Below are 19,857 nucleotides of genomic sequence, written 5' to 3'. Positions count from 1 at the left end.
AGCTATTTAAGCAAAGTAACAACAAAGACACTTGGCTGAGGGAGGGGTTGTATTGCATGAAATTAAAAGGGAGGAAAAAAAACTTCCCAGGAAGATTTTTAGGAACAGGAGGATTCTAAATAACTAACTACAAAACTGTTATATTTTACTAAAAAAGTTATTTTATTGAATCTGTAACATATTAATGAAAGTAAGATTTGATTTTAAAGTATTTTACCATTTACTATAATTTTTTTGTTTAAAAGCACTAAACTTAAAAATAAAAAATAAGTTTCAAATAATACAAAAAAGGTCTCTCATTTCCAAATTAAATATTATTTTATCATAAAGTCTTAAAATCTAGTAAAATGTTTAAATAGATGGACTACCTCCTCAATGTGTGTGTGTGTGATTGTGTATATATAAACATAAACAGATATCAAAGATTACATTATGAACCACAGGGGAATGATTATGGATTTATTCTGTTTCAGAAGTAAAGAGAGTATAAGATCACCTATTGGCTACAATAATAAAAGGGCAAAATGACAAATGTTGAAGGATATGTGTTAGAATGAGGACATTGACATTTTGTTGGCAGAACTGTGAACTGATTCATCCATTTGAGGAAAAATCTCAAAATTATGCATAGAGAGTAATAAAACTTAAGACCCATTATGTGCTAAAAGAAGTGATAAGCAATATAAATTTCATAAAAAGCTGGAAAATTCACTGAAAAAATAAATAATATGGAAATATGTATAGCATGATAATACATGTATAACACAGGTTGAATTTCTTATCAGTTCCGGGAAGAGGACAGGAAGAAAGGCAAGAGACAATATGGATTATAGAACTTTGGAAAACTTGTGTGGAAATTTGTTATTAAAATAAAACATTCAAATAAAAAAAAATGCTTGAAAGAACTGTAGGAATTGATGCAAAGTGAAATAAGCAGAACTGAGAGGACAATGTATATAGTAATAGCAACACTGTATGATAATTATCTGTGAAAACTTGGCTACTCTCAGCAATGCAATAATCTGGGACAATTCTGAAGGGCAAGGAATTCTATCAATTTCCAGAGAAGGAACTATTGGAATCACCTTTCACATCAGTGGATTTATGATTTTATTTTGGGGTATTGATTATATATTTGGGTTTGCTCTTATAACAATGAACAATATGGAAATGTGTTTTGTACGACAATAAAAATAAAATAACAAACCCAGCAATATGTCTGTTTCCAAGGTGATCAGGGAAAAGGGAAAAGAATCTGTATGTTCTAAAATATTTATGGCAATTCTCTTTATGGTGACAAAGAACTAAAAATTGAGATACACATCAACTGGGGAATGGCTGAAAAAGTTGTGGCATGTGATTGTGATGGAATACTACTGCACCACAAGAAATTATGTATCTAGGTTACTTTTTTAAAACTATGGAAAGTCCTACATGAAATAATGAAGAGTGAAATGAGCAGAACCAAGAGAACCATTACATAGAGAAATAAAAATATTGCTTGAAAAATAACTTATGAATATCTACCTTCAAAGAAAAAAGTGATAAAGAGAAACATGCAAAACATAGTTTTATAAATACATAATTCACACACACACACACACACACACACACACACACAAACAGATGCCTTTTCTAGTGCAGAGAAAGGAGGAAGGCAATACCTGAAAATACTAATGTAACCAACAGATATATAAATTAACAAATAAAAATTTGAAAAAATATAGGATAAAATGAAGTACAAACAGAGAAATAATAGTTTTCAAAGAGATGAGGGGAACCTCTTTAACAAACATGAGGGAACAGGAAGAGAAAGTAAAAAATGATGGCAGAGCAGTTTGAGAAGGAAGAATGGGGAAAGAAGTTTGCATGAAAGGAGAAAGTTAATATTAAATGGTATCAATTGTCTAAGCAAAAGTTTCTCAAAGGAAAAGAGTGAAGATAGAAAGGAGGCTTCAAGATGAATGAAATTTTGAATATTTTTGCAGGAAATTGAGATAGGGTATCAGTTAGAGAGGAATACTTCTTCACGTGAGGACCCATTTGCAGTTTGATAACATGAATTTATAATTTACAGCCAGAAAGGTCAAACAGACAGTAAACAAGAATTTACTTAGCAGCTGTTGGTGAGAGAGCAGGTAGCAACTAGATGGCACAATGATTTGGGAGGACCTGAATTTAAATCCAGCCTCTGACACTTCCTAGCTGTGTAACCTTGGGCAAGTTTCTTAACCCCAATTGCCTAGTCCTTATACCCTTTTCTCTTAGAGTTAGTAAGATAGAAAATATGGGTTTAAAAGTGTGTGGGGATAGGAGAAAAGGCATACACCATCCACAATTTCTTCGAAATCCCCTTGTATAATAAATGGATGTGGTGTATATTTAACATCTTATTAAAAGCAGTGGAAGTCGATTTGGGGCTAAATATGGCAGATATTTATAAAATGATGAGGAATAAGAAAATAACAGATTTGGCAATTAAGAGATAGATCACTGATAACTTTGGGGAAGGCAGTTTCACTACAGTGATAAAAGTAAAAACTAGAATAAAAGGGTTGGAGAATGAGTGAGGAAGAACAAATAAAGGCAATAAAAATACACCCTGCCCCAAGGAGTTTGATGAAAAAGGGGGGAAAAAAGATAAAGAAGAGTATTTTAAGAGGTAGATATGTCACAATGAAGGTCAGTAAGTAAACATTTATTAAACAACTAAAAGAATTCTTTGTTTAAAGAGTAATGTATAATTTTGTTCAAATATTACCTTTGTGTTTTGGCAAATAGAATCTCAAATACTGTACTCTTTCTATTCTCTCCTCTGGCTGGATTTTACTGTTAATAATCAGAAGTACTAATGATTCTGGTGGGGATATTTAATAACCTGCAACTTTCACAATTTGGTTGAGGTTATCAATTGTTTTGTTTAGTTTTTCTACTTCACTCTGTAGAGTTCTCAGAAGTAAGCCATCAGATCATCTACAAAAAAAGTAATAATGTTGTTTCCTCTTTGCTTATGCTTATTACCTCAATTTGTTTTTCTTGTCTTGTTGCTATAACAAGAAGTCCTCATGTGATATTGAATAACAATGGTGATACTGGTCATCCTTGCTTTACCCCTGATTTATAGAAAAGTCCTCTAGCTTTTCCCCACTTTATTTAATGCTTTAAAATGATCAGTTATATTTATAGTTTTCCTACTATTAAATTATTATCAGTAATTATATAGCATAAATTCAGCATGGGCACAATTTACATTCTTTGTGATAGGTGCTTTTGTCTTATTGGCTTATTTAAAATTTTTGTATTAATTTTCACTCGGTAGGTATATTGACGTATATATAGCTTTCTTTCTCTTTTTTTGGTATCAAGAACACATTCATATTATTTCTTTTGATTTTGAATCCACTTTCCTCACTTTTAATAATGGCAATGTGATTTTCTTTTTTTTTCATTAAGTTAATAAGTTAATGATCAACTGTAGATATGTTATTGTTTCTTTTCAAAATTGGTTCAAGTGTTATTCTTAAATAATAAGCTGAGACTTCTGGTCAAGATGGCGGTGTAGAAGCAGCGAAAGTTCAGACCTCGGAAACCCTTCCTTAGCGATCACAAACAGAGTGCTCCTAGGCCACAGAAATTCAAGCTGAACAACAGGATAGACCTGGGGAAACCTCCTCCTGGACCTGGATCAAAAGGTACCACACCCCAAAAGCCAGAACCCTAGATCACTCGGATCTAAAGGGTAGACAGAAATAAGGTCCCAGGACCCATCCCCCCCAACCTAGAGTGCTGAGCCCAAGGCAGCAGCGGGAACCTCAGGGCTCTGAGGACTCACCTTGAAAGCAACCTGAGCCAGTCTCTGGGGCGCCCAACACAGACGGCAGGGAAACATAGAGAGAAGGGGGAAGCCTGTAGCCCCCTGGCTGGGTTCTTCCATCTGAGTCTCAAGGGAGGTCCCAGCTTTAGGGCACCAGCTAAACCCAATCCCATCAGGAGCCCTCAGAGCCACTGAAAGGACAGAAAACTCAGGGCTGGCAAAGGGGTTGCTCCGAAGAGCTTACCTTGAAAGTAACCCGGGCCAGTTTCTGGGCACTCAACACAGACTGTGGAAGAGGAGGTTGCTGCTTTTCTTTTTCTTCTTTTTTTTGGCTCTGGGATCATTCGGCCCACACCACCTGAAACTAATCCCATCAGGAGCCATCAGAGTCCAGGCAAGCCACAACCCCTCCCCCTTAGAGAGCAGGGTCTTCTGAAAGAACCAGCGGAACCTAATCCCATCAGGAGCCCTCAGAGCTACTGAAAGGACAGAAAACTCAGGGCTGGCAAAGGGGTTGCTCCAAAGAGCTTACCTTGAAAGTAACCCGGGCCAGTTTCTGGGCACTCAACACAGACTGTGGAAGAGGAGGTTGCTGCTTTTCTTTTTCTTCCTTTTTTTTTGGCTCCGGGATCATTCGGCCCACACCACCTGAACCTAATCCCATCAGGAGCTCTCAGAGTCCAGGCAAGCCACAACACCTCCCCCCTTAGAGAGCTGGGTCTTCTGAAAAAACAGAAACCTAGAGGCGAAGTCAAGATGGCAGCTTAGAAGGAGCATAGACCTGGCAGCCTGGCCAGAGCTTTAGAGATCCTCCATATCTGCTCCAGCCGACCAGGAAGTTTAAAACTCAGAGTAAACCCAGCCCAACTAAGCTGAACTCAACCCCATCAAAAGTCTCCAGAACACAGGGAAGCCCAGGCTCCCCATCCATCCTCATTGACTGCTGGACTTTAAGCCAATAAAAAGCCTCCAGAGGACAGGAAAGCTCAAACCCCCAACAACCCTCCCTCAGAGATTACACCAAGAGATCCTCTGTTAAAGTTCCAAGAGGGGAGACTGATAGAAGTCCCTAAAAAACAAAAAAATGAGAGGAACAAGAGCACAGACAAATACGGGGAGGAAAGAAGGGGTGAATTTGAACAAACAACAGAAACAGAAGAAAGAAACTACAATAGACAGCTACTACTCACCAAATGGAACAGAGGGGGAGAAATCAGCAAATGATAAACCAGAAATCCCAGCGAATTGGATACAGGCTGTGGAAGAACTCAAAACACAACTAAGAGAGGCTGAAGACAACTGGGAAAAGAACTTAAAAATTAAGATAAGTCATCTGGAAACAGAGGCACTTGAACTAAAACAAGAAAATAGTGTCCTGAAAGCCAAAATCATCCAGCTGTAAAATGAGGCAAAGGAGATGAAAGATGAGGCAAAGGAGATAAAAGACAAGTTAAAGAGGATGAAAGACGATCTTCAAAGAAAATCAGACCAGAAGGGAAAAGATGACCAAAAAGCCAGAGATGAAATCCAATCTTTAAGAACCAGAGTAAAACAACTAGAATCAAGTGACCTCACAAGGCAGCAGGACACTATAAAACAAAACAAAAAGAATGAAAAAATTGAGGAAAATGTGAAGCATCTCATTCACAAAACAGACGATTTAGAAAATCGTTCAAGAAGAGACAATTTAAAAATAATTGGACTACCAGAAGACCAGGACAAAAGAAAAAGCCTGGACATAATACTAGAGGAAATTATCCAGGAAAACTGTCCCGAGATCCTAGAACAAGAGGGGAAAGTGGAGATTGAAAGAATCCACAGATCACCCCCTGTATTTAATCCCCAACTGACAACACCAAGAAATGTTATAGCCAAATTCAAAAACAATCAGATGAAAGAACAGGTATTACAAGCTGCCAAGAAGCATGGTGAGGATAACACAGGATCTGTCTGCATCCACACTGAAGGACCGAAAGGCATGGAATATGATATTCAGAAAAGCAAGGGAACTAGGCCTACAGCCAAGAACAAAATACCCATCAAAACTGACTATATTCTTACAGGGGAAAGTATGGTCATTTAACACAACAGAAGAGTTCCAAGCATTCATAAATAAAAGACCAGACCTGAACAGAAAATTCGAAGTCCAACCACAGAACTCAAGAGAATCATCAAAAGGTAATTAAAAAAGAGGGGAAAAACAACAACAACAAAAAAAGTTTTTTTTAAGAGATTCAGTAAGTTAAAATGATATGTATCCCTATAAGAAAAGAGGTCATTGGCAACGCTTAAAAACTGTTGCTATCACCTAAGCAGCTAGAAGAACTATACTCAGAGGGAACAGTGACAAACTGTATAGGATGAAAGGACAAGATATAAATAGGTATATAGATATATGCATGCATAAATACATATACATGCGTATGTGTATATATATATATATATACACACACATGACTAAAGCTAAAAAAGAAAAGAGGTTATGACTAAAAGAAATGGGAAAAGAAACAAATGGGGGTAAATGTATATGTCACAAAGAAGCTCATGGCGGGAGGGGGGAGAACATCGATACACTGGAAGGGTAAAGAGGTTGGAGATAGGAAATACTCAACTCTTATGTACTTTAAAACTGACCCAAAGAGGGAAGAACAATCCAATCCATTGGGGAAGAGAATAGATTTGCACCCTATAGGGGAGTAGAAGGGTAAAAAACAGACTGGTGGGGAGGGAAGCAGTACAAGGGAGGGAGGGGGGGGGTTAAAAAGACTGCAGGGGAAAATAAGGGAGGGAATAAGAAGGGAGGGGGGTAGAAAGGGAAATACAAGGGGGACTGATTTAAAGTAAATCACTGGACTAAAAGGTAGAGCTGAAGAAGAAAGGTTAGAATTAGGGAAGGATATCAAAATGCCAGGGAGTCCACAAGTGACAGTCAACTGCCTGACTACAATGGCTGAGGGGACATGACAGAGGAGAGACTCTAAACAAACACTCTAATGCAAATACTAACAACATGGCAATGGGTTCAAATCAAGAACACATGTGATAGCCAGTGGAATCACGCGTCGGCTACGGGGGGTGGGAGGGAGGAAAAGAAAATGATCTTTGTCTTTAATGAATAATGCATGGAAATGATCAAATAAAATACTATAAAATTAAAAAATAATAATAATAATTATAAGCTGAATTGCTCTTTGTTAACTTCTTTTGGGATTTTTCAGTATTTCTATTTTGGTGTTTAATTGGGAGTTTTGAATTTGTGGTTTTCAATTTTCCATACTTCAACACCAAATTCATCTGTTCTTTATCTTTTTTATTGATGGAGGTATTCAGAAATAAAAATTGTCTATATCTGTAACAAACCCTCGAGCTGTCAAGTGAATAGTTCATATTACTGAGTTGTTCACTTAAATAAAACAGAAGCTATATTTAAGTAAATAGTTGGAATGGATAATTAAAATGCATCATAACTATGTGTGATTCATATCAGTAATTAGATTACCTCTTTTGTGAATAAAAGCCAGTAAAATTCTGACAAGAAAGCAAGCTAATTATTAAAAAGATGATCTCACATTTCTAGTGAATGAGACTTTCCTGTGGTAACTTCTAAAGCAACAGTCTAGGGAATTTCAATTAACAATTAAATAATCCCAAAGCTAGCTCACAGTGGCACAAAATTATTTAAACATGTTTACATAATGTTTACATCAACACTGCAAAGCACCTCTAGTGAGTAATGTAATATAATTTGAAATATAATTATATACTACATTCATTTACAATTGATTGCTGTTCAATCATTTCAGTCATTTTTGACTCTTCATGATCCCATATGGAGTTTTCTTGACAAAGCTATAGGAATAGTGTGCCTTCTCCAGCACATTTTACAGATAAGGAAACTGAAGCAAAAAGAGTTAAGTGATTTACCACTAGTATCTGAGTCCAGATTTAAAGCCAGATCTTCTTAAGTCCAGACCTAGCATTTGATCCACTGGTGCCACCTGTTAATTTAGGATAACTACCCCAAATATGGAAATCATATTTCTTATCTGCTCCAACAGGTTTTATTTACCACAACAATTTTAAGGCAATGTACATTTCATAGTGTTATCAGGGATTTCTAAAAAGAACAAATTCAAGTTTTCTGAGCATGATATCAGAAACCACTGAAATCCTGTGCTATCTAATCCAAGGAAACTATTTTTAAAAATTAAAATGCAAAAAACAGTCACAATTTAGCATGAACACAGGCACCATAAAGAATAATATGGTCCTAACTTCCTACATTTATAAACTGAGTCATGCAACTGTGTAAGAAATCAGGAGTAGTTAAAATACATTTTTTTTGTATTTTAAATGTATTTTAATGTACTTTGTATTTTGTACATATACATATAATGTACAATGTATTTTAAAATACATTGAACTGTTAGCAAACTAACCTGCAATGACAATATGGGGACAAAGTAACCGATAAAAAAGAGTAAAGAGTACCTATTATTCAAGTTTTTCTGAAATTATCTTCTTTATTTTTTAAATAACTATTACTAATGTCTTTTGACCCAAATCCCTCTAGACTGAAGTCTTACCTTAAAAAAAGAAAAACACTTAGGTAAAAATATCCACTATGCTAACTACAACTAACACCATCATCAATACTTTATCCTAATACTGTAGCGAGGCAAATTACAGAGTACAAGCGAATGATTGACAGGGCGTGAGACTCAGAATATTCTTGAGCCTGGTTAAGTCAGAACTCCTAGGGACAGTTCCCCAACTGTTATTCTGAACCTGGGAAGTGGAGAAAAGGTGTGTGGCTGAGACATCTTGAAACCCATTCAACCTACTGGGCTTTTGAATATCTATTGGCTGTGGTGAGAAGTTATTTTCAATCTTCTGCTGGACAATGACTGGAGAGCTGACCATCCTACTTTGATGAGACCATCCGTGGATATCACACCTGGAACTTCAGTATCTGACTTACAAAGGACTCTCTATTTATGAGATTTTGATTCCCTGTTGGACATACCCTTAGGAACTTGAGTTCCTTTCTCTGTTAAATAAATTCAATAATTTTATATGTACTGTTTTCCCATTGTATTACTTTGCTTCTCACATTCCAAAATACATACATTTTTAACAATAGTCTCCCTTATCTTAATCATGATGAAGGAAGTGCGTTTCATAATCTGATCTCAGAAAATTTACTATCAACTACTCAGGGAGTCAAGATGGCACAGAAAGTACCTAAACTCCACCAAATTACCCACCATAAAACTAGGATATAATGCCTCAAAACAAATTCAGCAGCAGTATAACCCACAAAAAAGGCAAGGTGAAATAATTTTTCAGTCCAAAACAATTTAGAAGGCCAGCATGAAAGATCAGGGTAGAAGTGGAGCAGAAATCAGCAAGGAAAAGCAGGCACTACCCTGGCAACAGGCTTTTTGGGGCAGCTGAATCAAGAGAAAAGGCTTTCTGGGAGTCCCAGACACAGAGGAAAATAAAAACACTGGAAAATGAGAAAAATCACAAAAAAAGAAAAAAGAAAGAAAGAAACTAAACACAGAAAGTTGTTTTCAAGACAGGGAAGGACAAAACTCAAACTCAGAAGAAGACAATGAACTCAAAACTACTGCATCCAAAGCCCCTAAGAAAAATAGGAATTGCTTTTAAGCCCAAAAGGGAATAAAGGAACTCAAAAAGGATTTTTAAATCAAATAAGAGAGGTAGAAGAAAAATTAAGAAATGAAATTTAGGAAAATCATGAAAAAAGTCAACAACTTGATGAAGGGAAGTACAAAAAAATACTAAAGAAATAAATATATTAAAAAACAGCCAAGGACAATTGGTAAAAAGAGGCAAAAAAATCCAATGAAGAGAAGAACTCCTTTAAAAAAGTAGAATTGGCCAAATGGAAAAAGATATATATAAAACTGCACTGAAAAGAAGGACTTCTTAAAAGGCAGAATTGACCAGATGGAAAAGGACAAAAGTTCACTCAAGAAAATTATGCCGTAAAAATTAGAATTGGGCAAGAAGCTAATGTTTCCATGATTCATCAAAAAACAATCAAAGTCAAAAGAATGAAAAAATTGAAGAAAATGTGAAAGATCTCATAAGAAAAACTGAAACAGTGAAATGAGCAGGACCAGGAGAATGTTATACCCACTGAGAGGACTAGTGTGCAATAAACAACATCAACAAAAAGGAAACTAGACATTGCAAAATTATAGTTGCAAAGGTTGTCCTGAAGAAGAAATGAGAAACTACATCTTCCTTTGCTTGTTGAATAGGGTAACTATAAGTCTAAAATAACACATATTCTTTCAGGGATGGTATCCTGATTAATTTTGCTTAACTTCTTTTTCTTTTTCCTTTTTTTATTAGCAGGGATATCCTTTGACCACATCCACTTCAGAAGAATAATTCTTGCTGTCATATAAAAACAGGATAGGAAATAGTCTTGTGATTCAGGAAATCCTGGATGATGTAACTCCTAATAATGCAGATAAATAACTTCTCTGCAATTTATAGTTTTAGAGAGTTCCCAGAGCAGTGAGAGAAAAGATTAAGTGAATTGTCCAAGGAAATACATGTTTCAGAGGCAAGATTTGGACCCAAATTTCTAGTCTTCTAAGGTCAATTACCTCTATCTGCCTCTGCATTCTCAATTACAAAATGGGAACAATAATAACATAATATCTTCATGGGTTGTCATGAGGATTAAATGATACAATAATTGTAAAGTGCCTGGAAACTAGCAAGCATTTAATAAATGCTCATTTCCTTGCTTCTTTCTTTTTGGTGTTTTATCAGATTTGCCCCTGACTGAAAGGGGCACAATTAGAACACCAGCTAATAATTTTTCCCAGTAATTCAATTGTTTTTAAGTATGTAAAAGTTATGCTCCTATGTGACTGGTGTTAAATATTTCTATTAATACAATACATATTATACATCTTTAAAGATATTGTGGTCTTCCTAGTTATCTTTTTGAACCATGTCTATTTTTACCCTTGCATTGGTTGAAATCTTAATTGATATCCTGGTTTGTTTTTAGTTCCCCTAAGACATAGGAAGTTCTTCCTAAATACTATAGAATGAATTATCTTATTTTTAAAAAATTATATTTCATATGAAGAATATAATGTGTTTGACTTATTAAACATTTCTGATTACCCACTTTCATTTAAGGAAGTTTTGCCCATTCATATTCAAGTTTATGTTTTTTAATCGTGGATATGCCTGAATCATATCCAATTATATTTTTCTTCCATTTTTCTGATATAACCTCTCCCCATGCCTATTTACAATAGAAAAGTGCAAAAGACAGGGAATTTGGTCAACATAAGCATAATTGAAGTGATCTGCTTCAACTTAACCACCCCTTATATCTTTAGTTTGCTCAGAAAAAGGAAAAAAAACATTTTTCTACTTTCTTTACTTTTAAATCCTTTTTTCTAACCTACCAACCAAAGGTAAAGTTTGATTTACTTATGTTCATTTCCTTGCTGAATTTCTACTCCCTCTTAAAAATCTACTCTGCACCCTCATTTCTGTATGATTCCAAGTTGAATAATGTATTTCTACACTATTTATATGTTTGTTAATGTGTTTGGTCTTCCTTTTCCTGGTTTAGATAAAGTTATATTTATAAGATTTCAGCTACTTCTACCACTTTACATGTTTATAATGTTCTTCTCCCACTCCAATTATATGACACAATAAATTCTTCCCCTTTGTGATTTTTTCCCAAATGTATTTCTTTCTCCTTCTATTCTTTCTTCCCTTTAAACACTCAAAATGGAGTGAAACTATAGCTATGCCCTATGTTTGTCTTTTCTTAACTCATTTTTTTGGACCATGAAGACAGTAGAGATCTGAAGAAATACCTTTATCACTATTTATTAAAACATAAGCACTTCTTCAATATTTATTCCAATTAAATTACTCAACTGTATATAATCTTTGTAGAGGTCTCATCATCAATATTTGAATTTTTAGATTTTATTTATTAGCTCAGGCATTTTCATCAGGATTGAAATCTATATCTAGACTCTACTAAAAATCCTTCCTCTTTCCTGAGTTATACTTACTCTGGTAGGATGAGTTATTCTTGACACTGAGCCTTTTTTATTTTGCCTTTGGTAATATATGCAAAGATATTTCTCTCCTTAATTACATGTTTAATTCTATTTCCAAGACACCCTAACCCTAGGGACCACAATAAGTTTCCTAATCTAAAACATCGCTTATTAACATACTCCCATAACACACTCTTTTTCAAATTCCATGCTCTGTCCCCTAATAACTACTCCATTATTTCCATCCCCCTCAACACAAATACCCCAGTGTTACTTTTATAAAGCAGTGGTCATCAAAACAATATGGTACTGGCTAAGAGACAAAAAGGAGGATCAGTGGAATAGACTTGGGGTAAGTGACCTCAGGAAAAGTCTATGACAAGTCCATAGATCCCAACTTTGGGGACAAAAATCTACTGTTTGATTAAAAACTTCTGGGAAAATTGGAAGACAGTGTGGGAGAGACTAGGCTTGGATCAATATCTCACACCCTACACCAAGATAAACTCAGAATGGGTGAATGACCTGAATATAAAGAAGGAAAGTATAAGTAAATTAGGTGAACACAGAATAGTATACCTGTTAGATCTTTGGGAAAGATTTTAAGACCAAGCAAGAGTTGGAAAAAAATCACAAAATGTAAAATGAATAATTTTGATTACATTAAAAAGCTTTTGTAAAGTGGGGCAGCTGGGTAGCTCAGTGGATTGAGAGTCAGGACTAGAGTTGGGAGATCCTAGGTTCAAATCTGGCCTCAAACACTTCCTAGCTTTGTGACACTGGGCTACTAATCATCACTACTAATTACTCCACCTTTGAGGTTCCTTCTCCATTTTTCAGATTCCTTCAATTCATATTTATCAACCAATTGAGATTCTGGTAGATGTTAGCTACATACTTCCTGGACATTCTCCTTCTTTAATGAGTTTAGTGCCAGATTTATGGTTTCTCTCAAATTCCCAAATACACTAGAGAGATATCAACATACTTAAAGATATGCCTTCAAATAGACTAACCTCTTAGTTTCTTAACTTACGTAAGAGTTAAAATAGGAGTTTTAACAAAATAAGAGAGCAGGTTTTAATAATTTAAGTCTTACTGAGAATATAGTAGAGTTGAGAATTAATATTATCCCTTTAAGCAAGAGAAAAAGAAAACTTCTAGCAGCTCTTAACAATAAACAATTAACACTAGTTTAATTAAAATAGAGATAGTAAAAGACTATAGTAAAGGAGGAAAAAATAGAAAAAAGAAAAGAGAGATTGCCAATCTTATACCCCATAAATATACCTAAAATTCCCAATACTACCTAAAATTCCTAATAACTACCTCTGTTTTCTGAGGACAGCTTCTTCTTGTATAATTATTATTATTTTAAACTGCAAAGTTTAAATTCTTTGAGAGAGAAACTTTAGTGTAAGAAATATACTACCTCTCCGAATCCAGAAACTGAACTGTTTGGAGGAGACACCATGAAGATGCCTCCACAGACCACAAGCTGCACAAGAAAGATCAAGAATGAACTATGAGTATGGAGTTTGAATGCATTTGCTTTGTATGTATACTTTCATGCCAAAGGGGACTTCCCCCTAATTGGTATTTGTCAATGCGCCTAGCAATTAATGGTTTGGTTCTCTTTTCCTTTAATCCACAAATTACAAGTTGATTATGTTTCCATGATCCTTTTGGGGAAACTTTTCCCAATACAATCACAGGCAGGTTTGTAAAATGGAGATTTGAACCCTGGACTTCAATCCCCAGAAGTCCTTGGTACTTCCCAGAATTCCCTGTAATTTCACCTGAGTCCTCACCTGAGTGCAAGAACACAATTTAGCATTTAAAGGGCTCTCTGCCTCCCAAGCCCTCTCTTGTTCTGTTTCTAAGCACACATATCTCTCTTCTCAGCATGCAAGATGTAGTAAGTGAATTGTGAATGAACTAATGTGCCCTAGGCATGTGCTTTTCTTATTTTGTATTTTCTTATTTCCTTGATTTCTAATAATCTTTAATAAACCTCATAAAAATATAATACTTTTATTACTAGAGACTAATTTAACTGTTACATTCTTACTTGGCAAACACCAGGCCTATCTAAACTACATGATCTATAAATATTTCACTAATTCCCTAAAATAATAGACAGCTACCACTCACTCATTCCTTCAATCAGTTTTCTATAGCAGGCCAACTATCAATAGCCAACTGACAGCAGATCCTTGCCTATGAGACAGACCTCCTGATACCTAGAGACCCCAGAGGCAAAATGCCCTTTAAAGGCTAAAGCCAAAAGCCCTCTCAGAAAGTTCAGGCCCACCTCTACATTTCAGCAACCAAACACCAACCCACCCTACCAGCAACCAAACCCCAATGACCAACTTCCGCCCTGAAGTAACTTCCCCACAACTGCCAGTCCAGTCAGCAACTCACCCACCAACTGTCAGCAACTGACAACCTGCAACTGACCCTCACTCATCAGGGAGCTCCCCAATTCCTACTGCCTGTCACTATGGGTTGGTTAATCCCTACACATCTCTATGGTAAAAGGACCTCTAGGTCCTCCATTAAATTAAAAAAAAAATAAAGAATTCCTTTTTACACTTATTAATTCTCAGGACTGACTCCTCTACCATAGCTACACTGAGACATTAGCACACTCTTAACTTCCTATTGCCCACACTTATTGCATTTCCATGTTCAGAATTCTGAAAATCCTCTATCTGAACAAACCTATTGTCTTTCCACCTCTTCTTCTCCCTTATGACACTCAAAACCCATAGTTATTCACAACTGATTATGCATTATTTTTGTTAATACATACAGTGTTCTCCTAGTTCTTTTCAATTCACATTGTATCACTTCACATAGGTCTTTCAAGACTTTTTTATGATTACCCTATATTCATCATTTCTCTACATTTAATTCTAATTTAACTTGCCTAAATATCATATATATATTTACATGTTTTCTTCCTCTTTAAAATGTAAGTTTCTTGAGAACAGGGATTATTTTTTGTCTTTCTTCTTATCCTATGCATTACTTTCTTCCAAGTGATTTTATTTAAGAAATATATACCAAGCACTTCCTTAATGTAATTGGCCATTCTAGGTACTGGGATACTAAGATAATATAAGGCATTTATTACACTTGCACTCAGCAATGTTAAGAGTCATGGTGTTTAATAAATGTTCTTTCCTTTCCTTCTATCTACTATAATATGCTTTTTTTGACCTGAACCTCTGAATTATGGTTAGGAAATTCCTAAATATTTTCATTTTGAAATTTCTTTCAGATTTTCACATTTTTTCACTTTTTTCCCTCTAGTTCTAAAAAACTAGGCAAGACTTCCGGTCAAGATAGTGGCTTAAAGGCAGCAAAAGGTCAGACCTCTGAAAACCCTTCCTTACCGATCACAAACTGAATGCTCCTAGGGGACTGAAATTCAAACTTACAACAGTACAGAGCCGGGGAACCCTCCTCCTGGACTCGGATCAAAAGGTACACCCGCCCCAAAAGCCGAAATCTAGATCACTTGGGTCTAAGGAGAAGGCAGAAGGAAGGTCCCAGGACCCCTCCCCCCCAACCCAGAACTTTGAGCCCGCAGCAGCAGAGGGAACCTCAGGGCCGGCAAAAAGGCCTCAGGGCCGGCTGTTCTGAAGGGCGCACCTTGAAAGCAACCTGACCCAGTCTTGGGGGCATCCAACACAGACGACAGGGAAACAAACAGAGACGGGGGACTCCATCTGAGTCTCACCAGAGGTTTTTGCTTCGGGGCACATCCAGTCGAACCCAACTGAACCTAATCCCATCAGGAGCCCTCAGAGCTCAGGGAGGCCAGGACCCCTCCCCCCTTAGAGTGCAGGGTCTTCTTAAAGGACAGAAACCTCGGGGCCTGCAAAGGGGTTGCTCCGAAGGGCTTACCTTGAAAGTAATCTGGGCCAGTCTCCAGGCATCCAAAACAGCTGGCAGCGGAGGTTTTTGCTTTGGGGCACATCCAGACCAACCGAGCTGAACCTAATTCCATCAGGAGCCCTCAGAGCTCAGGGAGGCCAGGATCCCTCCCCCCTTAGAGTGCAGGGCCTTCTGAAAGGACAGAAACCTCAGGGCCGGCAAAGGCACTGAGTTACCTTATGGACAGTGCTGTGCCAGGTTCAGAGCGTGGAAGTAAGGCAGCAGAGAAACAACTGGAGGGAACTGAGAGCAGTAACACCTGAAACGTCGGGAGGCAGGGGAAGGCAGACCCTGGACTTCCCCAGGAAAACAGCACAGCTGCGGAGAATGGACAATTTGCCTGGGCCTAAAGCCTCGGACCATAAGACAGATACACTAAGAGCCAGTCCTCCTGACTCAGATAGAGATGGCAAACACTACAGAAGTGAAAAAGCCTCCTAACACCAAAAAAAGCAAGAAGAAGGTAGTGACTTTGGACACATTTTATGGAGCAAAAATACAAAATACAGAGGATATAGAAGAGGAAACACAAAAAAATGCTCCAAAACCTTCCAAAGGAAATGGAAATTCTCCACAAAATCTTGAAGAATTTAAATCGGAAATTATCAAAAAGATGGAAGCCTTCTGGCAGGAAAAATGGGAAACAATGCAAAAGGAACTCAGCAATATGAGAGACCAAAATATGCAAATGCAGAAACGGCTTGAAGCCTCAAAAAACAGGTCAGACCAAACTGAAAAGGAAAACCAGTCTTTAAAGGTCAGAATCAGGCAAATGGAAGACAATAATCTTGCAAATGAGCAAGAATTAATAAAGCAAAGTCAAAAGACTAAAGAATTGGAAGACAACATAAAATATATCACTGCCAACGTGACAGAACTGGAAAACAGAGGAAGGAGAGACAATCTGAGAATCATTGGTCTACCAGAAAAGCCAGAAATAAACCGTAATCTTGGTATCATAATACATGATATCATAAAAGAAAACTGCCCAGAGATTCTAGAAAAAGGGGACAAAATATGCGTTGAAAGAGTTCACAGAACACTCTCTACACTAAATCACCAAAAGACAACTTCCAGGAATGTAATTGCCAAAGTCCAAAGCTTCCAAGCAAAAGAAAAAATCTTACAAGAAGCCAGAAAAAGACAATTTAAATATAAAGGAACACCAATCAGGGTCACACAGGACCTAGCAATTTTCACTCTGAACGACTGTAAGGCATGGAACATGATATTGAGAAAAGCAAGAGAGCTGGGTCTTCAACCAAGCATCAGCTATCCATCAAAACTTACTATATACTTCCAGGGGGAAATATGGGCATTCAACAAAATACAAGATTCCTAAGCATTTGTAAAGAAAAGACCAGAGGTCTGTGGAAAGTTTGATATCCAAAAACAAAGAGCAAGAGAAACATGAAAATGTAAATATGAAGGAAAGGGAAAAGGAGAAAAATGTTATCTTTGTCTTTTATTCAAACTCTCTTCTTTAAGGACTACATTTTAAATATGTGGGGAAAATGTAATGTGTAACTCTCAAAAATTGTATGCATCATTAGAGTAGTAAGAAGAATCACGCATAGGGAAAGTTTGGGGTATCAAGAAGATATGGAGAAAGGTGGGGATAGAAAGAAAAAGGGAGGAGGGAAGTATTGATTATACTAAGATATATTCCAAAAAATAGGGGGGAAAAAACTAAATAGAATACTCTTTATCACACAAAGATACACATGGGAAGGGTAGGAGAAGAATTCTCCTATAAGAAGGAGAGAAAGAGAGTTTTTACTTAAACCTTACTCTCAGTGAAATCAACTCTGAGAGGGAAGAGCATCCAGATCCGTTGGAATCTTGAATTTTATCTTATCCAACGGGGTAAGGGAGAAGGGAAAACCAAGGGGGGGGAGGGTAGAAGGGGTGGGAACACAAAAAGGGAGGAAAGAAGAGGGGGGAGGGGGAGAGAATAAAAAGGGAGGGGCTAGAAAGGGAAACATATCAAGGGAGGGGACTAGAGGGACTAATTTATTGTTTTTTTTTTTAATATATTTTATTTGATCATTTCCAAGCATTATTCGTTAAAGACATAGATCATTTTCTTTTCCTCCCCCCACCCCCCATAGCCGACGCGTAAGTCCACTGGGCATTAGATGTTTTCTTGATTTGAACCCATTGCTTTGTTGATAGTATTTGCATTAGAGTGTTCATTTAGAGTCTATCCTCTGTCATGTCCCCTCAACCTCTGTATTCAGGCAGTTGCTTTTTCTCGGTGTTTCCACTCCCATAGTTTATCCTTTGCTTATGAATGGTGTTTTTTTCTCCTGGATCCCTGCAGGTTGTTCAGGGACATTACACCGCCACTAATGGAGAAGTCCATTACGTTCGATTATACCACACTGTATTAGTCTCTGTGTACAATGTTCTCCTGGTTCTGCTCCTCTCGCTCTGCATCACTTCCTGGAGGTTGTTCCAGTCTCCATGGAACTTCTCCACTTTATTATTCCTTTTAGCACAATAGTACTCCATCACCAACATATACCACAGTTTGTTCAGCCATTCCCCAATTGATGGGCATCCCCTCATTTTCCAGTTTTGGGCCACCACAAAGAGCGCAGCTATGAATATTTTTGTACAAGTCTTTGTGTCCATTATCTCTTTGGGGTACAGACCCAGCAGTGCTATGGCTGGGTCAAAGGGTAGATATTCTTTTAGCACCCTTTGGGCATAGTTCCAAATTGCCCTCCAGAATGGTTGGATCAATTCACAACTCCACCAGCAATGAATTAATGTCCCTACTTTGCCACATCCCCTCCAGCATTCATTACTTTCCCTAGCTGTTATGTTAGCCAATCTGCTAGGTGTGAGGTGATACCTCAGAGTTGTTTTGATTTGCATCTCTCTGATTATAAGAGATGTAGAACACTTCTTCATGTGCTTGTTAATAGTTTTGATTTCTTTATCTGAGAACTGCCTATCCATTTCCCTTGCCCATTTATCAATTGGAGAATGGCTTGATTTTTTGTACAATTGATTTAGCTCATTATAAATATGAGTAATTAAACCTTTGTCAGAGGTTTCTATGAAGATTTTTTCCCAATTTGTTGTTTCCCTTCTTAGGGGGACTAATTTAAAGTAAATCATTGGCTTAAGAGGTTATAGCTAAAGAAGAAAGGTCAGAATTAGGGGAGGATATCAAAATGCCATGGAGTCCACAAGTGACAATCATAACTTTGAACGTGAATGGGATGAACTCACCCATAAAATGTAGAAGAATGGCAGAATGGATTAGAATCCAAAATCCTACCATATGTTGTCTTCAAGAAACACATATGAGGAGGGTAGACACTCACAAGGTCAGAATTAAAAGATGGAGTAAGACCTTCTGGGCCTCAACTGATAGAAAGAAGGCAGGAGTTGCAATCATGATATCTGACAAAGCCAAATTAAAAATAGACGTGATTAAAAGGGATAGAGAAGGTAAATATATTTTGTTAAAAGGGACTTTACATAATGAGGAAATATCACTAATCAACATGTATGCACCAAATAGTATAGCACCCAAATTTCTAATGGAGAAACTAGGAGAATTGAAGGATGAAATAGACAGTAAAACCATATTAGTTGGATATTTGAACCAACCACTATCAAATTTAGACAAATCAAATCAAAAAATAAATAAGAAAGAGGTAAAAGAAGTGAATGAAATCTTGGGAAAATTAGAGTTAATAGATATATGGAGAAAAACAAATAGGTACAAAAAGGAATACACCTTCTCAGCACCACATGGCACATTCACAAAGACTGACCATACACTAGGTCACAGAAACATGGCATACAACTGCAAAAAATCAGAAATAATAAATGCAACCTTTTCAGATCATAAGGCAATAAAAATAATGATCAGTAAGGGTACATGAAGAAGCAAATCAAAAATCAATTGGAAATTAAATAATATTATTCTCCAAAATCAGTTAATTAGAGAACAAATCATAGAAACAATTAAAATTTCATTGAAGAAAATGA

General features: G+C 36.7%; 1 protein-coding gene across 3 annotated transcripts in view; it reads right to left on the bottom strand.

Annotated features, from left to right (window-relative positions):
* MNAT1 (MNAT1 component of CDK activating kinase) overlaps positions 1 to 19,857 on the bottom strand; it is a 284,646-nt gene that overhangs the window by 88,227 nt on the left and 176,562 nt on the right. Inside the window, exon 8 of one of the 3 annotated variants that reach the window (XM_056810857.1) lies at positions 4,059 to 4,178. The exons of the other annotated variants lie outside the window; for them this stretch is intronic. Coding sequence (XP_056666835.1) covers positions 4,091 to 4,178 — 88 coding nt within the window. The 3' untranslated portion in view covers positions 4,059 to 4,090. Of the gene's footprint in view, positions 1 to 4,058; positions 4,179 to 19,857 lie in introns of those variants that run through there. 3 annotated transcript variants of the gene reach the window in all.

Source organism: Monodelphis domestica, chromosome 1 (assembly GCF_027887165.1).
Source record: "Monodelphis domestica isolate mMonDom1 chromosome 1, mMonDom1.pri, whole genome shotgun sequence".
NCBI classification, from domain to species: domain Eukaryota; kingdom Metazoa; phylum Chordata; class Mammalia; order Didelphimorphia; family Didelphidae; genus Monodelphis; species Monodelphis domestica.
The sequence above is the reverse complement of the archived record's forward strand: the minus strand, read 5'-3'. Positions and strand labels throughout refer to the sequence as shown.